The following is a 17,743-nucleotide window of genomic DNA, read 5'->3' on the forward strand; positions in this document are numbered from 1 at the left end:
GCCACTGCAATGAGAAGCCCATGCGCCGCAATGAAGAGTAGCCCCCGCTGGCCGCAACTAGAGAAAGCCTACGGGCAGCAACGAAGACCCAATGCAGCCAAAAGTAAACAAATAAATAAATAAATTTATTTTAAAAAGAAATTTCCAGTTAATTGCCTGGGAGATAGCTCATTGCCTTGGAATTTTACCCCCACCCCTACTGTCAGCTGTTTCAGTGTGGGCCAGAGGAGACAATACAGCTCCTGGAGTCAGGTATCTAGAAGGGACATAGAAAATTGTACAATGGGAATTACATGATTTGGCGCAATTTTAGTTACTTATCTGTAAAATGGGGACAATACCTATCTCTTACACAAAAGTGGACCAAGATCCTGTGACAACCCTGAAGAAGAGCACTTTGCTCCTGAACTACTGCCAGATGTGCTGGAAAAACACTATGGATATAAACTCTTCATCCCAGAAAGGGACCTGATTCCGAGTCATACTAGAAATTCCCCCCCCCAAAAATTGCAAGAAATATTAGAATGTGAGAGGTTGATTAATTAATGAAATATCAAAAATACCCCTTTACTATTTTTTGGTTTAATTTATTAGATTACTATGTATTTTTTGCATTTTTGCCGGGAGTATCTTGTTAAATTTCAAAATTCTGCAACATCAATGTTTAGAGTGATAATATCCTAAATTGTATTAAAATTATAATCAAAGGATTATAGTGAGGATTGTATGAGACACCCAGGGCACAGGCTTGGCACATGATAGGCCCTAGATTTCACTCATCCATCATTCATGTAACAAGTATGTATTGAGCTACTGTTACTACCTGCAGTGACTGATGGATGAATGAATGACTATAAGGAGAAAGTCTGCGCAGAGGGACTAGAGATCAAGGGGAGGGTCCCAAAGCCACTGCCAAGTACCCTACCTGGCTCTTGACCGCGGGCCGAGCGCGCTTGATACGCCGGATGTGACGTCACCCACTACCGTGGTTCCCAGAACCAGGCGGTGGGAGCGGAAATTAACCCGGAGGGAGGGAGTGTGCAGACTGACCGGAAGTGGGCCGCGAAGTTTGCTGCCAGCTCCAGCTCCTGGGAGCAGGTCGAGAGGAGGGTGAGGAGGGCGGGATAAGGGGCGGGGCCGCTGCAGGGGCGGGGCTTGCAGGCTGGCGGGCTGGGGGCGGGGACCTTCGTTCCTGCAGGACCCCGCCTGCCCAGGCGCCGGTGGTGGCGCGGCCATGAAGCTGAAGCTGAAGAACGTGTTCCTTGCCTACTTCCTGGTGTCGATCGCCGGCCTCCTCTACGCGCTGGTGCAGCTCGGTGAGCGGGGCGGGGCGGGGGCGCGGCGGGTCGGCCCGAGGGCACCCGCCGCCGAGCGTCCCGCCCTGGGGATGAGCCCCCGCGCAGACCCCATTCTTCCGGCTCGGCCCTCCGACAGCCCTCTGCGGCCGCCGGGCGCACTCTCCTCTCTAGAACGCACCGCGGCTGCCCGCTGCACCTCGGGTGAAATCAGGCTCCTTCCCAGAGCCTGCAAGGCCCCGCATGATCCTGCCTCGGTCTGCCTCTCTAACCCCATTTCCTAACCCTCTCGCTCGCTCTGCTCCGGCCACAATGGCTTCATGACAGTTTCTTGAAAACCCCACGCTCATCGCTTCCAAGCACTTAACCTGTCCCCGCTGCCTGTGGTGCTCTTCTCCCAGCTCTTTCCCAGCTGCCTCTTTCTCATCCTTAAGGTTTCAGCTCACATGTCACCGCCTCACAGGCCTTCCTTGACCACCTTAGCTAACATAACTCTTCTTAATCTGGATTCTCTTTAAGTCTCTATCCTATTTGTTTCCTTCATGGCCCTTACCGCAGTTTCTAATAATTTTATTAATTTGTTTCTTTGCTTAGTGTCCAGCTCCTCCACTAAACTGAAACCTCCATGAGGGCAGGGACCATGTCTATTTGGTTTCCTGCTGCATCCCGGGCACCTAAGGCAGTGCCTCCCAGGAGGAGCATTCAATAAATATTTATCCAATGATGGAATCAATGAATTTAATGAGTCTTTGGTCACACAGCCAGTGGAACAGATTGAACCCTGCCTCCTATGCAGGGATTTAGAGACTGGGCCACTGCATGATCCTCAGATATTTGAAAGACTGTCCTGTTTTAGGAGATCAACTTGTTCTTTATGGTTCCAGAAGGCAGAATTAGGACCAGCAGGTAGAAAGGATGGAGGCAAGTAATCAGCTCAATAGCCAAATGAAAACTGTAATGGATGGAATTGGTAAAGTCGGAGAGGGACTGCTAATTGAGGCAGTGAGCTCCCCACCACCCAAGGCGTAGAAAAGCTGTTAGAGAAGTTGTAAAGAGAGCCCTGCACTGGCTAGTTGAACGGAAGGTTATGGCCCTTTGGGATGCTGAACATACTGTGGTTCTCTGCCCCCATCCCTGCTTCCTGGGACCAGGCCAGCCATGTGACTGCCTCTCTCCCCTGCGGGCAGCAGCAGAGCAGCTTCGGCAGAAGGATCTGAGGATTTCCCAGCTGCAAGCCGATCTCCGCCGCCCACCCCCTGCCCCTGCCCAGCCCCCTGAACCTGAGGCTCTGCCTACTATCTATGTTGTTACCCCCACCTATGCCAGGTATGGGCTGTGATGCACCCAACATCTGCATGGACCAAGAGGCTGGGGTCGATGATGAGTTTCGGGAAGTGCTGGGCCAGGGGATGTTCCTCAAGCTAAGGCATGCCAAATGACAGGCTAAATGAACCACATCATTACTCAAAGATTTGTGGGAAAATGTTTTTCTATTAAAATAGGGATGTGCTGTGAAGTAGAATACAATATTCCTGAGAAATTTTAAGATAGAACAATAAAGTTGCAAAGAAATTCTGAACTTGCCAGTGAGTTCACTCTCCTTAGGGAGCCTTTGGTGAGAAAGTTTGGGACCCCTTTGACTAAACTGAAGTAGAAAAGGACTTGGCCCTGCAGTCATACGGGGGTCTAGAAATAGTTACACCAGCTATTATTTGCGGTGTGTTTACTCTCTGCCCCACACTGTGCTAAGCGTGTTCCTTTTTTTTTTTTTTTTTTTAAATAAAACGTAGCGTTATTAGTGACACAAACCAACTGGGGAATGTGGTTTTGAATCTGTAGCCAAAAGGGCTTGCTGACATCTGCCCGGAATCAGATGGCTGACCCACCTACGCCAGGGCATCTCTAGACCCTCTCCACCTCCCTACACACACCATCAAGCCTGGGGCGGGCAGGCCCATCTGAAGGGTAAAGAAGCCTGCAAGAGACTGGGCCCCTACCTTCCCAGTTTCTTGTCTAAACTTGGATAAATCTTCGTCCCCTGAAGAGGAATGAGCCAAAGGTCTCCTCTAAACTCTTCTACCTGGAAATACAAACACAGGCGGCAAAGAACATGGTCCTACTGGTATTCTAAAAAGTCATGATCTTATTTAATCTTTAAAACAACATTGTTTTAAAGTACTGTTATTTTAAAGTTATTTAAAGGAAACTGAGGCTTGGGGAGACGGAGCCATTTCCCCAGATGTCTCACCTAATAAGTTACAAAACTGGCGTTCAAACCCAGATCTGATTTCAAAGCCTGTGCCCTTAATTTATAGTCAGAGCCCTGGGGTTGAGGTGAGTGACAGACATGGACATTAAGAACAGGGCAGGTGAATCAATTCCCTTGCGGTCCAGTGGTTAGGACTCAGCGCTTCCACTGCAGTGGGCATGGGTTCCATCCCTGGTCTGGGAACTAAGGTCCTGCAAGCTGAGTGGCTTGGTCAAAAAACAAGACAAGACAAAAAGAACAGGGCGTTTGGGTGCTGGCTGGGGAAAGGTCACAGGTCGGGGGTGGGGGGGGCGGTGCTAGGAGTGGTCCAGGAGAAGCCATATGTACCCTCTGGAGTGGGCAAATGGTGCCTACCCCTTTCCCTCCTGCATCTTTCCCCCTGCAGGCTGGTGCAGAAGGCGGAGCTGGTGCGGCTGTCCCAGACCCTAAGCCTGGTGCCCCGGCTGCACTGGCTGCTGGTAGAGGATGCTGAGGGCCCCACCCCATTGGTCTCGGGGCTGCTGGCTGCCTCTGGCCTCCTCTTCACACACCTGGCGGTCCTCACCCCCAAGGCCCAGCGACTCCGGGAGGGCGAGCCAGGCTGGGTTCGGCCCCGAGGTGTAGAGCAACGGAACAGGGCCCTGGACTGGCTCCGGAGCAGAGGGGGTGCTGTGGCGGGAGAGAAGGATCCACCCCCACCAGGCACTCGGGGAGTCGTGTACTTTGCTGATGACGACAACACCTACAGCCGGGAACTCTTTGAGGAGGTGAGCACTGGGATGGGGCTGGGGAAACAGGCCAGGTGGAGCCCGCTTCATCTTTTTCCCTAGGTGAGGAGTGGGCAGCGGTGGGGCAGAGTGACTCAAGTGGTCCTTCCTGCTGCTCCCGTTCCTCTGGGCCACCTCCTGTCTGTTTCTTCTTTCCTGACTTCTGTTAGATGCGCTGGACCCGTGGAGTCTCAGTGTGGCCAGTGGGGCTGGTGGGCGGCCTGCGATTCGAGGGCCCTCGCGTACAGGATGGCCGGGTTGTGGGCTTCCACACGGCATGGGAGCCCAATAGGCCCTTCCCAGTGGATATGGCGGGATTTGCTGTCTCCCTGCCCTTGCTGTTGGCTAAACCCAATGCCCGGTTTGATGCTACTGCTCCTCGGGGCCACCTGGAGAGCAGTCTCCTGAGCCACCTTGTAGATCCCAAGGACCTGGAGCCTCGGGCTGCCAACTGCACTCGGGTAAGGGGATGGAGGTGGGCACAGAAATCTGACTGTGGGATGGATGGGTGATGGGAGAAGTGGAATGAGGCCCTGGGGAGTAGGATCAAGGATGGGTGTTTGAACCAGGAGAGACCTTCCAGGGCTCAGATTCAACCTTGCTTGCTCTCCTGAAGGGGAAGCTGGGAGGCAGGGAAGGAAAGTGGTCTCCCTGCCACTCTGTCTCCTGGCACCCGTGTGACACAGAGAGGGTAAGGGATTAAGCCCCATTTTACAGGCACTAAAGCCTCCCCCCACCCGCCCTTCATACTTGGCAGCCAACCCGGTGTGTGTCGAGGGGGTTGGAGAATCCGTTCTACACTGCGTGCCCCAGAGGCTTGGCTGTGGCTGGGCCCGGCTCTAACTGAAAGCTCTCGGGACAGGTTCTGGTGTGGCATACGCGGACAGAGAAGCCCAAGACGAAGCAGGAGGAGCAGCTACAGCGGCAGGGCCGAGGCTCAGACCCAGCTGTCGAGGTGTGATGGCGGCCCTCCACTGCCCACCACCTCATCAGACACGGATCTGTGGGACTGGATCCCTGGCCTGCCGAGGATGTGGTTTTCCAAGTCCTGAGCCCGCAGAGCCAGGGGCGGCCCTTCTGACCCTTCAACCCCAGGGCGTGGCCCAGCTGCTTCTCCCCTCCCCCAGCCTGCCTTGTGGCACTGCCCACAGGCTAGGGACAAGCGGCCCTTGTGTTGAGCCAGATGGGCCCTGTCTGGGGCGGAGCAGAAAACAGAGAGTCTCAGGAGGGAGGGCGGCTGAGTGACTGGGTAACTTATTGGGGCTGGGCATGCACTAGGGGGCTGGAGGAGCTGGGCTGGACCCCCCCACCTGAGCATGCTGACCCCCCACCCCCACCCCAACCTCCAGAATAAAAACTCTCAACCTGGAGGGGCTTCTGTTTTCCTTCACTTCCCATGTCAGGTTCTTGCATTTGATCCTTACCAGGTCAAAACCCTGGAGTCCTGGCTTCTCCATCAGATGGAAATCAGTTCTCTCAGGGCCCCCACCCCCTTGAAGAGAAAGATCAGTGGCTTCAGTCCAAAAGCTTTATTGAGTCTGTGTACCAGAAGCAGCCTCCAGTCCTTCCCATGTCACTCTCCCACCACTCTGTTTTTTTTCTCTTCTTCCCTGGTGGTTCTGGCCATGGGCTAGGCCCTAGGACACCTGGTTTTCTCTCCTACTCCAGTCCAGCTCACTGACTATCCTTAACCCTCTAATCCCAGAGATCCCTCCTCCCCCACCTGGAGCCTATAAGGAGTTGTGAGGTTTCCAGTCTTGTCCATCCCTCCCCTTCCCCCCACCCCTCATGCCCACCCCAAGCTCCAGGCCACTAGGTCTCAGGTAGACCCTCCTTGGGAGGTTCCTCTTCTGGTGGGGCCTCCTCAGGTGCTGGCCTGCGGGCCACCCCTCCCTGTAGCCATGCTATTTTCAGCATGTCTTTCAGCCCAGCAGGAAAGAGATAGCCCTGGGCCTCTCCCTCCCCATCGATGACTCCTCCGAGCCCCTCCAGTGCCGTTTGCAGGTACCGCAGGCCCAAGAGTACCAGAGTCTGTGGGGAAAGCAAGGGGCAAGAGGTCAATAAGGGTCAGCAGTTCCAGGGGCCCCTGGGTTGGAGGCAGTGAGGAGGCCCAGAGGAGGCCTCAGACACTTTGCTGACTCACCTGCAGCAGGAAGGTAACAGCCAGCATGTTGCCCAGCGTGCTCGCCAGCCCCTGCAGGTGCCCCAGCAGCACCTCATGGCATCCTTGGGCCCAGAGGTTTAGGTTGGGCTGTCGGGGATCAAAGAGGGGGTGGGCGTGGGGGTCTGAGAGCTGGCTTTGCAGGCAAGGTCTGGGTGAGTGGGGATTACAGCAGGAGAAAGGGACCCCATCAATCAGATATAGGCCTTCCACATTGCTCTGGATCCGGCTGCAAAAGGAGGGGCAGGGGTGTTAGGATGTCTGGAGATAGAGGCCTAGGGGAGAAGCTTCAGGGCACAGGAGTTGAGAAGGGAAAAAACAAGTGAGACATTTACTGACTGCTTTACTATGTTCCAGGCATGCATACATAATTCATTTATCCTTACAACAACTCTGTAAGGTGGTACTTTTATCATCTCCAGTTTACAGACAAGCAAATGGGCCCAGAGCAGTTTGGTAACATGCTCTGGGTCACACAGCTAAAACATGGCAGAGCTGTGCCCCATTCTCTCAATCACTAGACTCTATTCATTGCCTGTCTGGGTGAGGTGGGGTTTCCAGGAAGGAGGAAGAGGAGGAGAAGAAGGAAGAGGGAGGAGGAGAAGCAAATCACTCACTTAACCACGTCCTGGTCATTGGGATCCAGGTAACGGTTGCTGACCCACTGGATCCCAAACCAATCCTTGTACCCATGGCGCCCGCAGCAGTGGAGCCTCAGCTGCAGCTCATCCAACAGCCGTTTGGCTTGACAGCGTCCAGGGACCTCTGTGTCCTTGTAGTTAGCCAAGGCAGTCCCCAGGCCCTCCTCCAGTCCTGTGTCCAGAGTCCCAGGTAAAGCCAGGGCTAGCCCCAGGGCAAGAACCAGGAGCCCCCCACCACCAGCTGTGCCAGCCACCAGCAGCGGGCCCAGGACCCCTCGCCAGGGAGGGTATTGAGCTGCATCCAGACTGGCCCTGCTGGCTCCTGAACCCACCAGTCCTGTGCCCAGAGCCACTGCACTGGCTGCCAAGGCAACCTGGGGCAGGGCAGTGACCGGGCAGGAGGGAGCCAAGAAGGTGCCAAGGTGCCACAGCTGGACCAGGAGGTGCCCGCTACAGAGGAGGGTGAGACCACCGACCAGCGCCAGCAGCCAGGAGAGGAGCCAGAGGCCCTGCGCCAGACGGATGCGGGGCTGGAGGGGCAGCACCAGGGGCAGCACCGGCGCCATCTCCCATCTCTGCCCAAGGGACAGCAGAGCTGTCAGGGACAGGGGTTGGCCGCGGCAGGATGCTGCGTCAGCCCAGCCTGGCTTGAGCTGGGCTAATGCCACCCTGACCCCAATACCCTGGGCATCCTCCCGCCACAGCCTTAATAACCCTCTGCCCTGTCCCCTGCCAGTCCCAATTCGGGATGCCTTGGCCTTGCCCCTTAGGAAAAGCCCCGCCCCCGGGCAAAAGGCCTATTTCGTGACCCCGCCCCTGCCCCCTCGCGGAAGTGGGGAGGGGCTGGTACGTTCTGCCTCGACAGGCTAGGGGCTAGGGGCGGGAGACCTCACGGCCAGCGCTCCTTCCCAGGTCCCCAGGGAGTCCGAGGGCCAGGATCCCGGAAGGGCCTGGAGGGCGGTGGCCGGGGGTCAGCGGGTTGGCCCCGCCCCCGAAACGAGCTGCGAGGCCCGGACAGGGAGGGGTTACCAGGCGGCCCGGCCCCCCCCCCCCACCTCGTCCCGCCCCCCCCTCCCGCGCTTCCTGGCGGCTTCGCGTCCGGCGCCTGTTTGTGCTGCGGCGCTGGGGCCCGGGACGGCCCCGCCACCCCACCCCCGGGAGCCGAGAGCGGCCCCGGGAGAGTCCGAGGCCCCGGCGGTCCCCGGAGCCTGCGGCCCCCGCCCCACAGCGCCCCCTCCAGGCCCTTTACCCGCGCCCGACAGCGCCCCCGGGGGGTGGCTCGGCTCCCTTGCGCGCGCGCCCCGGGGTGCTTCCCCTTCCCCTCTCTCTGGCCATGGCCCCCGCGGCTTAGACGCCTCCTCCGCCGCCGCCGCCGCCGCTCGGAGCAAGCCGGGGGCCGGATGGACGGGGCCGGGGGGCCCGGTGAGTACGGGGCGGGGCGGGCGGCGTGCCCCTTCCCGGAGCGCCGGCCGGTCGGGCGCTGCCATTGCTCGACGGCTGTTCGGGGCGTCCCCGCGTGCTCCTCGGCCCCGGGGGCTCTGAGCATCCTCCACTGTTCCTCAGGTCGCTCTCCCTAGTTACTTGGGTCCTCCAACTGTCATTTCGGACTTCCCCAACGTCATCCTACCTCCCGTGTTACTCTGGGCCCCTCGAAAATTTCCTTACCTCCTGTGTTACTCCGGGCCTCTTTTCCTGGTATTTTGGGTCTTTTTACTTCTGACCCCCACTGTTACCCTGGGACCTTCGCTATGACTCTTCTCTCCGCTCATACCCTCTCCTGTCACTCTAGATGTCTTCTCCTTCTCTGAGTCCTCAGGCTGACTGTATTCTTGTGTCCCCCACCCCCTCTTTTCTCCGGGTGCTCCCTCTCAGTTTCTCTGCCTTCTCTGGAGACCTGAGCTTGCTCTGGGCTGGGCCCCGTCGTCCCTCACCAGCACTACGCCTCTGCCTGTGGTTCCCACGTTCCTCGCCAGTACTCCATATTTCCCCCCTGGTACTCCATGGTACTCCCTGTCTTTGCGGAGGCCGGGACGGCAGCAGGAAGGGAGCTTTGCCAGGTTCCTCGCCTGCCCTGCCACAAGGAGGCCCTTGATCCTTTACCACCCATCTCCTCCCCTCTGGGAGTGCATCCAAGCCTGGAGCTGCTCGAAGGGGGCAGGTCCTATTGGACAAATGCACAGCTGGGGGCAGAGAGAATCCCCTCAAGCCTTTCCCCAGGTGGTGGGTACATTCTGACTGCTTCTTGCCCCTTTCCCAGGTGAGGGCCCTGCTCAGGAGGCCCTGCAGTCCTTGAGCCGGCGGCTTCAGGTGCAGGAGAAGGAGATGGAGCTGGTAAAGGCAGCCTTGGCAGAAGCTCTTCGCCTGCTGCGGCTGCAGGCGCCTCCCACCTCCCTGCAGGACCCTGGCACACCAGGCCCTACAAGGGACAGGTATGCATGTTGTCAAACCTTCTTCCTCCCCCTTGCTGGGGCCTCCAGGGGCATCGGGTTGATGCACTGTCTCCCCAGCAGCCCTGCAGCTCCCCCGGGACTGCCACCCACACGCAGCCCCTCCTCGGTGAGCCGAGGCACCCAGACAGAGACAGAGGTGGAGACGGAGTCCTCCCCTGGCCCCCCTGGCCTGAGCAACGGGCCCGCAGCCCCGCAGGGGGGCGGTGAAGAGCCCGGTGGGACCCAGTCGGAAGGAGGGGGCAGCAGCAGCAGTGGCACTGGCTCGCCCGGCCCCCCAGGGCTCCTCAGGCTGGTGCAGCCCCCACAGCGTACTGACACGTGAGTGCCCTGCGGCAGAGGCTGGGAGGGGAGGGAGGAGTGGGCAGCGCGATCCTAGGGAAGGACTTTCACCTGCTTACTGTGCTCCGACCAGGCCACGGAGAAATTCTTCCTCCTCCTCATCCCCCTCAGAGCGGCCTCGCCAGAAACTCTCCCGGAAGGCAGCTTCCTCGGCCAACCTGTTATTGCGGTCAGGGAGCACAGAGAGGTGGGCGAGGCTCCCCTCCCCCAACCCGCCCCACCCTAGGCTCAGGTTCTTGACTTTCCACATCCCTCACCTCACTTCCCTGGGTGGGGTGGGGGGACCTCATTGCCCAACAGGAAGAAGGGAACAAGCACTCCTGGGGCGCCTGCTGTGTACCCGGCACTGTGCTAAACCCTTGACCTCCTCCATCTCAATTCAGTCCCCACGACATCCCTGGGGGGTAGGTGGTCTCATGCTGATCATTGTCCAGGTGAGGAAGCAGGCTCAGAGAGGGTAAGTCATTTGCCTGGGGTCACACAGCTAGAGCCAGGATTCCAACCCAACTCTTCCTGACTCCAGTTCCCCCGCCCTTTCCACCATATCACAACATACCTTCCAAGATTCCAAGAGGGTTTTCCAAAAGCACCCATGATTTTTATGGGTGACGGTCCTCAGAGTCTCAGCCTTCTCCCACACCCCAACGTACCAAGCTTTACTTCTAGAGAGCAAGGGGAAATGCTAGTGGCTGAGCATAGTTGCCTCAGAGTGTGTACAGGCCCCAGGACACCTGAGTGTTCATTCTAGCCCTATCCTTGGCCTCTCTTTTATTCTCTGAAGAGGGATCTTCACCTTATTATCATCTAAGGACAGTGATCTCTGGAATTCACCTGTCACTTTCCCCTTGAGAGATAAGGACTATTCTTGCTTACCTCTCAGATCCCTGAAAGGCAGGGCTGATGTACATTCTGGATTCACTAAAGGCCCATTTTACAGATGGGGAAATGAAGTGGTTGATAGCCAGAGGCCTGGTGGTCTGGAGGAAAGTGTCACCCCACCCTGCCTCTTACAGGCTTACTCAGCCTCTTTAGCCTCAGTCTTCTCATTGAGCCTTAAATGGAGCTAAAAGTCCCCACCTGAGCCCTGAATGCTCACGATGCAAACTGAAAGTCTGCAGAGGAGACTGTGACCTCTAGGGTAACCTCCTTTCTTACGTCCTGCCCCTCCACGATTACGTCTTGGGACCTGACCCCAATCCCTGTGCTTTCCTTCCTTCGCAACAGCCGCGGGGGAAAAGACCCCCTCTCCAGCCCTGGGGGTCCTGGATCTCGGAGGAGCAATTATAATTTAGGTATGTATAGAGGGATCTGGAAGAACTTGGGTGATGGGGTTAGGGTTTGGGCTGCAGCCCCAGGAGCTATTTTGGGGGACCTGTGAGGTATGGCGGGTTGAGTTCTGCTCTGGCTTTCCTGGAAGGGAAGCTACAGGGTGGTGATTGACACCCCCTTCTTTTTTCTGTAGAAGGTATCTCAGTGAAGATGTTCCTTCGCGGCCGCCCCATTACCATGTACATCCCGTCTGGCATCCGCAGCCTCGAGGAGCTGCCCAGCGGCCCACCCCCGGAGACCCTCAGCCTTGACTGGGTGTATCCTGCCCCTTCCAGTCCCATGGGAACCACCCTTCCCATCATGAAACGTCCCCACCCCTTGCACCTCCTGGGTCTGCAAGGAGAGTGAGACCTCTGAATCCTCCCCTTCCATCCTCTGCCAGTGGCGCTGCTAGCCAGAGCTCTGTCTTTCTCTCCTCTTCCTTATGGTGCCCTTGATCTGACCCTTTCCTTGACCACGATCCCCACTCCAGTTACGGGTACCGGGGTCGTGACTCCCGCTCTAATCTGTTTGTGCTGCGCTCTGGGGAGGTGGTCTACTTTATCGCCTGTGTGGTGGTGCTGTACCGGCCTGGGGGAGGCCCAGGGGGTCCTGGAGGTGGCGGCCAGAGACATTACCGGGGGCACACGGACTGCGTTCGATGGTGAGGGTCCTAGGGCGTGGGAGTGGGCAGCTCTAGGCATGGGGATGGTGGGCTTGGCAGGAGGAGGGTCTGGGTGGGTGTGGAGGAACAGGAGAGGAGAGTGGCCTGGGTGGTCTTGAGAGACCGACCCCCTTCCCTAGAGTGTCTCCTCCCCCACTTAGCCTGGCTGTTCACCCTGATGGTGTGCGTGTAGCCTCAGGACAGACAGCCGGAGTGGATAAGGATGGAAAGGTAAGGCCACAGTCACACGCCAGGCAGACAGGATGAAATTCCAGCCCAGCTGTCCTTCACACCCCTGACCCCTTCTCCTCCACCAGCCCCTGCAGCCTGTGGTTCACGTCTGGGACTCAGAGACGCTGCTGAAGCTGCAGGAGATCGGACTGGGGGCCTTCGAGCGGGGTGTGGGGGCCCTGGCCTTTTCAGTTGCGGTGAGCTGGCCCCAGCGCCTCGAGGCCCCCATCTTCCTTGTCCAGGAACCCCCTCCTTGTACTTCACCAGGAAGCTTCAGAAGTCCTGGCCTTCCTGAGCCCCAGCCAGCCGGTTCTCCTAAGAGACAGTGTGGCCCCTTCCCCTGCTCTCTCAGCCTGTCGTGGCACCCCTTGCCTAGTTTGGACCATGAACCCTGAGACCTCCAGGCCTTACTCGGCCCCTCTGATGTGTCTCCCATCTTCAGGATCTGGGTGCTTTCCTCTGTGTGGTGGATGATTCCAATGAGCACATGCTGTCTGTGTGGGACTGCAGCCGGGGAACGAAGCTGGCTGAGATCAAGGTGAGGTGTCCAGGTGGCTGCCTGGTGGGGCGCTGAGGTTGAGGTGCTGGGAGTGGTGGAGTGCAGAGGTACATGCACCTCCTTTCTGGCCTGGTCCCCTGGAGCAAGCCTCCTAGCCTCTCTGAGGCTGTGAAGTGGGGACCACGGAGGTTCTGACCTCGTGAGGGACACCGTGTTAGGCATTAGTGAGTGACTGACAGCAGTGCTCTTAGGGGACCAGGGCCTTGGAGGAGAGGTCGTCCTGAGGGTTCTGGACTTCTGCAGACCGGTTGTCAGGATGCCAGTTGAAGGGAATGAAGGTGCACAGGGCTTGGGGTGGTTGAATCTCGTATCTTCCCTTCAGAGTACAAATGACTCAGTCCTGGCCGTTGGCTTCAACCCTCGCGACAGCAGCTGCATTGTCACCAGCGGGAAATCCCACGTCCACTTCTGGAACTGGAGTGGTGGAGCAGGGGTTCCTGGGAACGGGACCCTCACCAGGAAACAGGGTGTCTTTGGGGTGAGGTGTGGATGGGTGCAGGGTGGTGGGGGAGGGCAGCGTGGCGATGGAAGTATTGGTCTGAGTACTGTAGACCCTGATGCTACCCAACTCCCAACTGTCCCGAGACTTGTAGTGTCTTTGACCTCTGCTCTCTGCTCGCCTGGCTCCTAGAAATACAAGAAACCCAAGTTTATCCCCTGCTTTGTGTTCCTTCCGGATGGAGACATTCTCACAGGGGACTCAGAGGGGAACATTCTCACCTGGGGGCGGAGCCTCTCAGATTCCAGGACCCCAGGCAGGGGCGGGGCCAAAGGTATGTGATTGGGGGTGGCATCTGGGAAGGCTAGTTCCCCAGAGGGTCTGCGAAAACAGAGGAGAGGATTGCCCATCCTTTTCCCTTGAGAATTGATCATGCTCTGTCAGAGGGTGGGGCCCTCTGGGGGGCTAGTCTAGGCGGGCAGGGGGCAGCATGGCAGAGAGGGCTGGGGCTTTGGAGTGTGCCAGATCCTGGGTTCAAATCCCAGTTTCGCCCCTAGTTGCCTGGCCTTTAGGAAGTTACCTCACTTCTTGGAGCCTTGGTTGTCCAGTCTGTAAACTGGGGAGAAGAACCGAGGATCAGACTAGGCACTCAGCAGCTGGCAGTTAGTACTCTATTGTGACGGCCTAGGCTGCTCCTGTTCCCTACTTCCCTGAACCCCAAAAGCATGACCCACCCAGGACTTTGCCAACAGAGACCTATGGGATTGTGGCCCAGGCGCACGCTCACGAAGGTTCTATCTTCGCCCTGTGTCTCCGGCGGGACGGGACCGTGCTGAGTGGTGGTGGGCGGGACCGCCGGCTGGTCCAGTGGGGGCCTGGGTTGGTGGCCCTCCAGGAAGCTGAGGTGAGGGCTGGGCTGGGGTCAAGGGAAGGAGAGGGAAGAGGAGTGGTCAGCGGGCCCCTGACTTTCTGCCATCACTCTGCAGATTCCTGAACACTTTGGAGCCGTGCGGGCCATTGCAGAGGGGCTGGGCTCTGAGCTGCTGGTGGGAACCACGAAGAACGCATTGCTGAGGGGACACCTGGACCAGGGCTTCTCCCCTGTAATCCAGGTCGGGGGGGCCAAGGGTTCAAGCGAGCAGGAAGGGAAGGGCTGTTGGGGAGGAGCAGGGGTGACAGCGCATGCTCTGCCGCAGGGTCACACGGACGAGCTCTGGGGGCTCTGCACACATCCCTTCCAGAACCGTTTCCTCACCTGTGGCCACGACCGGCAGCTCTGCCTGTGGGATGGGGAGGGCCATGCGCTGGCCTGGAGCATCGACCTCAAGGTAGAGCTCTGTGTCCCCGGATCCTCAGTGTCCCGCCCACCATGACTCCTGTGGCCACCACTCCTTCCCCAACACCCCCTTCCCTTCTGCTCCCAGAGGCAGCCCGTTTGTACTGGTGTGGCTGTACTGGTGGCTAAACTATTCATTCTTCTGTACTGATGCCTCCAGTGCCCCCTGAGCACTGCCCTCCCCCCAGCCCTTAGATGTTCTCTTGATCCAGCAACTGATGGTTAATCTCCGGCACAGCTGTGGGGTGTCACTTCTGGTTGTTAAGTGTTTTGAGTAGCACCTCTGCTTAGGCTCCAGTGATACCCTGCCTCCATCCCAGGTTTCCTGTCCCTCTCACCCTTGAGAGGAGGAGGCTTTGACATTGTTATCAAGATGACAAGGTATCCATCTTAGTTCCCTCACTAGAAAGGCATCTTCTTGAATTCACCTTTTCCCCTCCCAGGAGACTGGTCTCTGTGCTGACTTCCACCCCAGTGGGGCAGTTGTGGCCGTAGGACTGAACACAGGGAGGTGAGAGGGAGCCAGGACTCCTGGGAGGGGAAAGCAGGAGGTATGGGAAGGGTTTCTGGTAATGGCGGGGGTGGAGGAGTGTGATCGCTGCCTGCTCAGGAGCCCCAACTGCACCCTCCCTCTTCTCAGTGCTTTTCCCTGCAGCCTGGGTCTCCCCTGCGCTCCTATGGCAGCTGTCATCACACCCTCCCCCATCCATTCTCCCCTCCAAGCAAGCCTGGGAGTGGAGGAGGTGGCAGCTCAGGCTAGAGAAGCAGCGGGGATGGGAGGGGCATAGGGGAGACTAACACAGGGAAGTGACGAGCTTAACAGGCTCCACAAGGCCCTGGTAGTTGGGCCCCTGTTCTCCCTTTCAGACGGCATCAGGAGCCCCTCAGCTTTTATCTGCCCGTAGCCCCTTCCCACCCACTTCCCAGCATAAGACTGCAATGATAGATAACCTCTCTGTCTACATCATAGCCTTTCTTTTGGTGTCTCTGAGGCTCTCTGACTTGCCAACCCCTACCCTGCTCGGGACAGGTATCCTCACACCTGCTTTCCACCCCCCTCCCTTCTAGGTGGCTAGTTTTGGACACAGAAACCAGAGAGATCGTGTCCGACATCACTGATGGCAATGAGCAGCTCTCAGTGGTCCGGTACAGCCCAGGTGGGAGCCACCCCCACCCCGGACCTAGACTCATCCCTGGCCCTTCCCTCTCTGAGTGACTGTCTTTATAGATGGGTTGTACCTGGCCATCGGTTCCCATGACAACATGATCTACATCTATAGCATTTCCAGTGATGGTGCCAAGTCCAGCCGCTTTGGCCGCTGTGTGGTGAGGAAGCTGGGGTGGAGGGCAGGGCATTGCCATAGCAGGTAAACTAATGTACTTTAGGAGGGTGAGGGGATGGGAAATGGTGGCTACATTGTTAGTCTCTTGACCCTTGCTCCCAGGGTCATTCCAGCTTCATCACTCACCTTGACTGGTCCAAGGATGGGAACTTCATCATGTCCAATTCTGGGGACTATGAGATCCTTTACTGTGAGTGACAGTAGGGGAGGGCATGGGGAGAGGGTAACAGGGGTGGGTTTTATTTATGTGAGGGGGCTCCTGGTTGGGAGGGGATGAAGGAGAAGGTGTGGGGGAACTCCAGGTGGAGGGGCAGTCAGACAGGGAGGTAGAGATGGGTTTGAAGTGGAGTCAGAGTTATACACATAGGAGAAATGTTGTCATTTGGACAAAAAAACCACACACACAGTTCTGCACCATGTCTTGTTCCCACAAGGCCTTGGGGGAGTTGAAAAATGCACCAGGAAAAGATTGTTTTGGAAAAGTTTCTCGGGACAGGTGTGGAGGGATTGATTTTCAAGGGAGGAGGAACTGATGAGAACCAGGAGAACTTCAGCTGAGAACTCAGGAAGCACATGGGGCTCGGTGTTCCCCTGGGCTGAGGGCTACCACCCTGACCAGATCACCTCAAGCCACCGCCTCAAGCCAGTCTTTCCAACCCTTCCATGGCATCTTCCCCACTGAGGGCAGGGTGAGAGCTGAGCTGGGTGGGCTCCCTCTCCCCAGGGGACGTGGCTGGAGGCTGTAAGCTGCTGAGGAATCGTTATGAGAGCCGAGACCGGGAGTGGGCCACCTACACCTGCGTGCTGGGCTTCCATGTCTACGGTGAGCAGGGGCCCGGGGCCGCGGAACCCTGTGGGAGAGGTGCGGGGACAAGGTGCAGCCCGTCCCGGGCTCGCAGTGCTGGACAGGTGTAGAGGGGTGGGCGTCAAGAAACTGGCAGATCCAGCTCAGGAGGCCCCTCCGGCCGGCCCTCGGGACCGGGAAGGATTGCCTGGAACGCGCGGCCGGTGGGTGGGTGGCCGGCCGGGCCGCCTGAGCGCCGGAAATGGTGCCGCTCTGGACCGTGGGTGGCGGCCGGGAGGCCGGGCTGAGGCTGGCCGCTGTGCTAGGCGTGTGGCCTGACGGCTCGGATGGAACCGACATCAACTCCCTGTGCCGCTCCCACAACGAGCGCGTGGTGGCTGTGGCAGACGACTTCTGCAAAGTGCACCTCTTCCAGTACCCGTGCGCCCGCGCCAAGGTAAGGCCTCCCGGGGCCTCCGGGGCCGGTCGGGAGGGGTCCCAGGGCTCCGCGGCCGCTGTAGTTCGACCTTCCTTCCTGCCCAGGCGCCGAGCCTCGTGTACGGTGGTCACGGCAGCCACGTGACCAGCGTCCGGTTCACGCACGACGACTCTCACCTCGTCTCGCTGGGCGGCAAGGACGCCAGCATCTTCCAGTGGCGAGTGCTGGGCCCTGGGGGCGCGGGGCCGGCGCCTGCAACGCCCTCTCGAACCCCCTCCCTGTCCCCCGCCTCCTCTCTCGACGTCTGACCGCTGTCCTACGGGACCCACAGGCCCTGCAGCGGGGCCCCGCCCCACCCAAATTCCCCATTACCGGGGCCGACCCGGTCCTCGACTTCGAGACATTCCCAAAAGCGCATTTCCCTGGAGGGGGCGAACGGCACCCCTGCACACACTGTATAGACCCGCTGGCTGAGCCGGGCAGCCCCAGCCGGGGCCCTGACTCCCGCTGCCTGCTGAGGGGCAATAAACCAAAAGCAAAGTCGCCTCCGGGTCCTTTTGTGGGGCGCGGCTGGGCGCCTAGGGCCTTTGTGGGGATGGGGAGGAAGGAAAAGGGGAATGCGGAAAGGGTGAGGGAGCGTAGACCTTTCATGCAAATAACAGGCAAAGCCGCTTGCAAATAACTCCGAGAAGCGCAAAGGCGCTTCGAGTCTTCCGCGGCCGCATGCGGAGCTGCAGCA

General features: G+C 58.4%; 3 protein-coding genes across 8 annotated transcripts; 2 read left to right on the plus strand and 1 right to left on the minus strand.

The window, feature by feature from the left end:
* Window positions 1-1,180: 1,180 nt before the first annotated feature.
* On the plus strand, window positions 1,181-5,674 carry B3GAT3 (beta-1,3-glucuronyltransferase 3). 3 transcript variants are annotated; one of them, XM_060104951.1, is made up of 5 exons: window positions 1,181-1,316; window positions 2,447-2,621; window positions 3,950-4,310; window positions 4,481-4,771; window positions 5,173-5,674. In XM_060104951.1, exons 1-5 carry the CDS (start codon window positions 1,235-1,237, stop codon window positions 5,269-5,271), a joined length of 1,008 nt encoding a protein of 335 aa, XP_059960934.1. In that variant the 5' UTR covers window positions 1,181-1,234; the 3' UTR covers window positions 5,272-5,674. The 3 variants fall into 3 exon arrangements, with proteins under 3 accessions (XP_059960934.1, XP_059960936.1, XP_059960937.1); XM_060104953.1 differs by having other exon boundaries at window positions 2,483-2,621; XM_060104954.1 differs by having other exon boundaries at window positions 2,486-2,621.
* A 159-nt stretch (window positions 5,675-5,833) lies between these two features.
* Window positions 5,834-8,102, minus strand: ROM1 (retinal outer segment membrane protein 1). The gene is made up of 3 exons (XM_060103662.1): window positions 7,089-8,102; window positions 6,454-6,700; window positions 5,834-6,341 (listed from the first exon to the last, which is right to left on the minus strand). The coding sequence occupies exons 1-3, from the start codon at window positions 7,676-7,678 to the stop codon at window positions 6,123-6,125; spliced, it is 1,056 nt and encodes a 351-aa protein (XP_059959645.1). The 5' UTR covers window positions 7,679-8,102; the 3' UTR covers window positions 5,834-6,122.
* Window positions 8,003-17,547, plus strand: EML3 (EMAP like 3). Of its 4 annotated transcripts, none has more exons than XM_060103657.1 (22): window positions 8,003-8,534; window positions 9,370-9,541; window positions 9,620-9,880; window positions 9,975-10,088; window positions 11,126-11,193; window positions 11,364-11,487; window positions 11,703-11,873; window positions 12,035-12,104; window positions 12,191-12,301; window positions 12,547-12,642; window positions 12,986-13,141; window positions 13,295-13,436; window positions 13,855-14,006; window positions 14,089-14,205; window positions 14,299-14,430; window positions 14,882-14,949; window positions 15,507-15,595; window positions 15,667-15,764; window positions 15,884-15,971; window positions 16,506-16,604; window positions 16,892-17,022; window positions 17,109-17,547. In XM_060103657.1, the coding sequence occupies exons 1-22, from the start codon at window positions 8,513-8,515 to the stop codon at window positions 17,310-17,312; spliced, it is 2,685 nt and encodes an 894-aa protein (XP_059959640.1). In that variant the 5' UTR covers window positions 8,003-8,512; the 3' UTR covers window positions 17,313-17,547. The 4 variants fall into 4 exon arrangements, with proteins under 4 accessions (XP_059959640.1, XP_059959641.1, XP_059959637.1 ...); XM_060103658.1 differs by having other exon boundaries at window positions 8,004-8,534; window positions 9,623-9,880; XM_060103654.1 differs by having other exon boundaries at window positions 8,005-8,534; window positions 14,089-14,214.
* The last annotated feature ends 196 nt before the right edge of the window (window positions 17,548-17,743 follow it).

Source organism: Mesoplodon densirostris, chromosome 7 (assembly GCF_025265405.1).
Source record: "Mesoplodon densirostris isolate mMesDen1 chromosome 7, mMesDen1 primary haplotype, whole genome shotgun sequence".
NCBI lineage: Eukaryota > Metazoa > Chordata > Mammalia > Artiodactyla > Ziphiidae > Mesoplodon > Mesoplodon densirostris.